This window comes from Sinocyclocheilus anshuiensis, unplaced genomic scaffold (genome assembly GCF_001515605.1).
Source record: "Sinocyclocheilus anshuiensis isolate Anshui unplaced genomic scaffold, SAMN03320099.WGS_v1.1 scaffold627, whole genome shotgun sequence".
Lineage (NCBI taxonomy): Eukaryota > Metazoa > Chordata > Actinopteri > Cypriniformes > Cyprinidae > Sinocyclocheilus > Sinocyclocheilus anshuiensis.
Window position 1 is genome coordinate 701,551 of NW_015549703.1, and position 1,649 is coordinate 703,199.

Sequence of the window (1,649 nt, forward strand, 5' to 3'; positions counted from 1 at the left end):
TATTTATTCAGCTTTCAGATGATGTATAAATCTCAATTTCAAAAAATTGACCCTTATGACTGGTTTTGTGGTCCAGGGTCACATATTATATTGTTATCATGATTATTAAATGCTGCTTTTTATTTTTTACAGGACAATATTATGTATTATTACAATATAAGATATATTTTATAATATAAGATACATTTTTATATATTTTAATGTAATGTAATCACAGGAATAAATGACGTTTTAACATGTATTAAAATGGAAAACAGTTTTTTAAAATTGTAATAATATTTAGCAATATTACTGTTTCTACTGTAAAAAAAGTAGTATTTTAGGTATTTATTTCTTGTTACATCTCCCCTCTTTATTTTTGTTTCAGTTGTTACACACACCAGCTCATGTTCTACCTGCTGCGTCAGTCCTGTGCTCAATGTTTGTCAATTCCCTCCTGATCTCCAACACTGGAGTCCAGCAAGACCCCCTCAGGTACTTTGTTCACATGCATAATAAATAGGGTTGGGTATCGTTAGAAATTTTCCGGTTCCAGAACAATTTCTGGTTCTGATTCCGGTTCCATGAGAATTTACTTTTTTTTTTACACTATTTTACCTTCATTGAATGTAGTGTTGCTGTAAGGTAGTAAGTAATGTTGAGTAATGCTAGTCCATCAATCACATGTGCTTCAAAGTTGATGTTTTTTACACTATCAATAACATGGTGTGATGCAGTGAGTGGTTTCCACATTTTTAAACATTTAAAAGGCATGAAAATAAATATTTTCTATCACTTTGTTTATCACTCTTGAAATGACCTGTACACTTACATAACAATAGCAGTCTATTTATTTAGTGGTCCAAGTTGAAGTCAGTATGTATATTAATGACAATATGGGATGGGACAAATTTAATGTAATTTAGTGGCGGCAGGAGCTGCGCGCTGCACGACATGTACAGTCGTGGAAAACTATGTGTTCGGCAGTTAAAGACGCAGCACGGTGCGTGTGGAGTGCGCGTCATGGGAAACAATGTGCTCCGTAATTAAAGAGGCAGAGCGGCGTTTTTGTTGTTTGGTTTGTGACATCTTTTACGGCAAACGCCGGCGCAAGGCTGCTCACAGCGCTTGGTCACGTGTCGCACCAGAACCATTTTCGGAACAGAAACTTAGAAATTGCTCATGGTTCCGGTTCTTTTCAAAAAACAGAACGTTCTGAATAAGAACTGGTTCTCGGTTCCCAACCCTAATAATAAATATTTTTTAACATATATTTTCTTTGAAAGTTCACAACAGTTAACATGCCTACTTCTCAGTTTCCCTTCTCTTTTTCCTGAGATGCTCTGTACTGCAAGCACATAAGTTATTATTTTTCCTTTTTGCTGCTTCTGGCATGCCTTCAGAGAGGAAATGGACAGTGAGAAAGAGGAAGAGGACTCTGAGGAGGAAATGGAGGCATGTGATAGTCAGCAGGAGCTCAGAGTCCAGGGTTCAGTGGATGAGGTGACGCTGAAGCTTTCTAAAGCACAAGAGAGAGAACTGAAGAGGGTCAGAAAGACTGACTTTAGCTGGATGGCTGGCCTCATTGACTCCAAACCATGATGAAGCAATTTCACAATCCTGTTAATGTGTTTTTTTTTTTTTTTTTTTTTTTTTTTTTTTTTTCCCAA

The 1,649-nt window shown here is 36.4% G+C and overlaps 1 protein-coding gene across 2 annotated transcripts in view; it reads left to right on the forward strand.

The window, feature by feature from the left end:
* wdr75 (WD repeat domain 75) overlaps positions 1–1,649 on the forward strand; it is a 19,287-nt gene that overhangs the window by 16,744 nt on the left and 894 nt on the right. The window contains exons 20-21 of one of the 2 annotated variants that reach the window (XM_016449936.1): positions 368–474; positions 1,383–1,622. In XM_016449936.1, the coding sequence (XP_016305422.1) occupies positions 368–474; positions 1,383–1,581 (306 nt within the window). In that variant the 3' untranslated portion in view covers positions 1,582–1,622. The remainder of the gene's footprint in view (positions 1–367; positions 475–1,382; positions 1,623–1,649) is intronic. The other variant, XM_016449937.1, reaches the window with a different exon arrangement.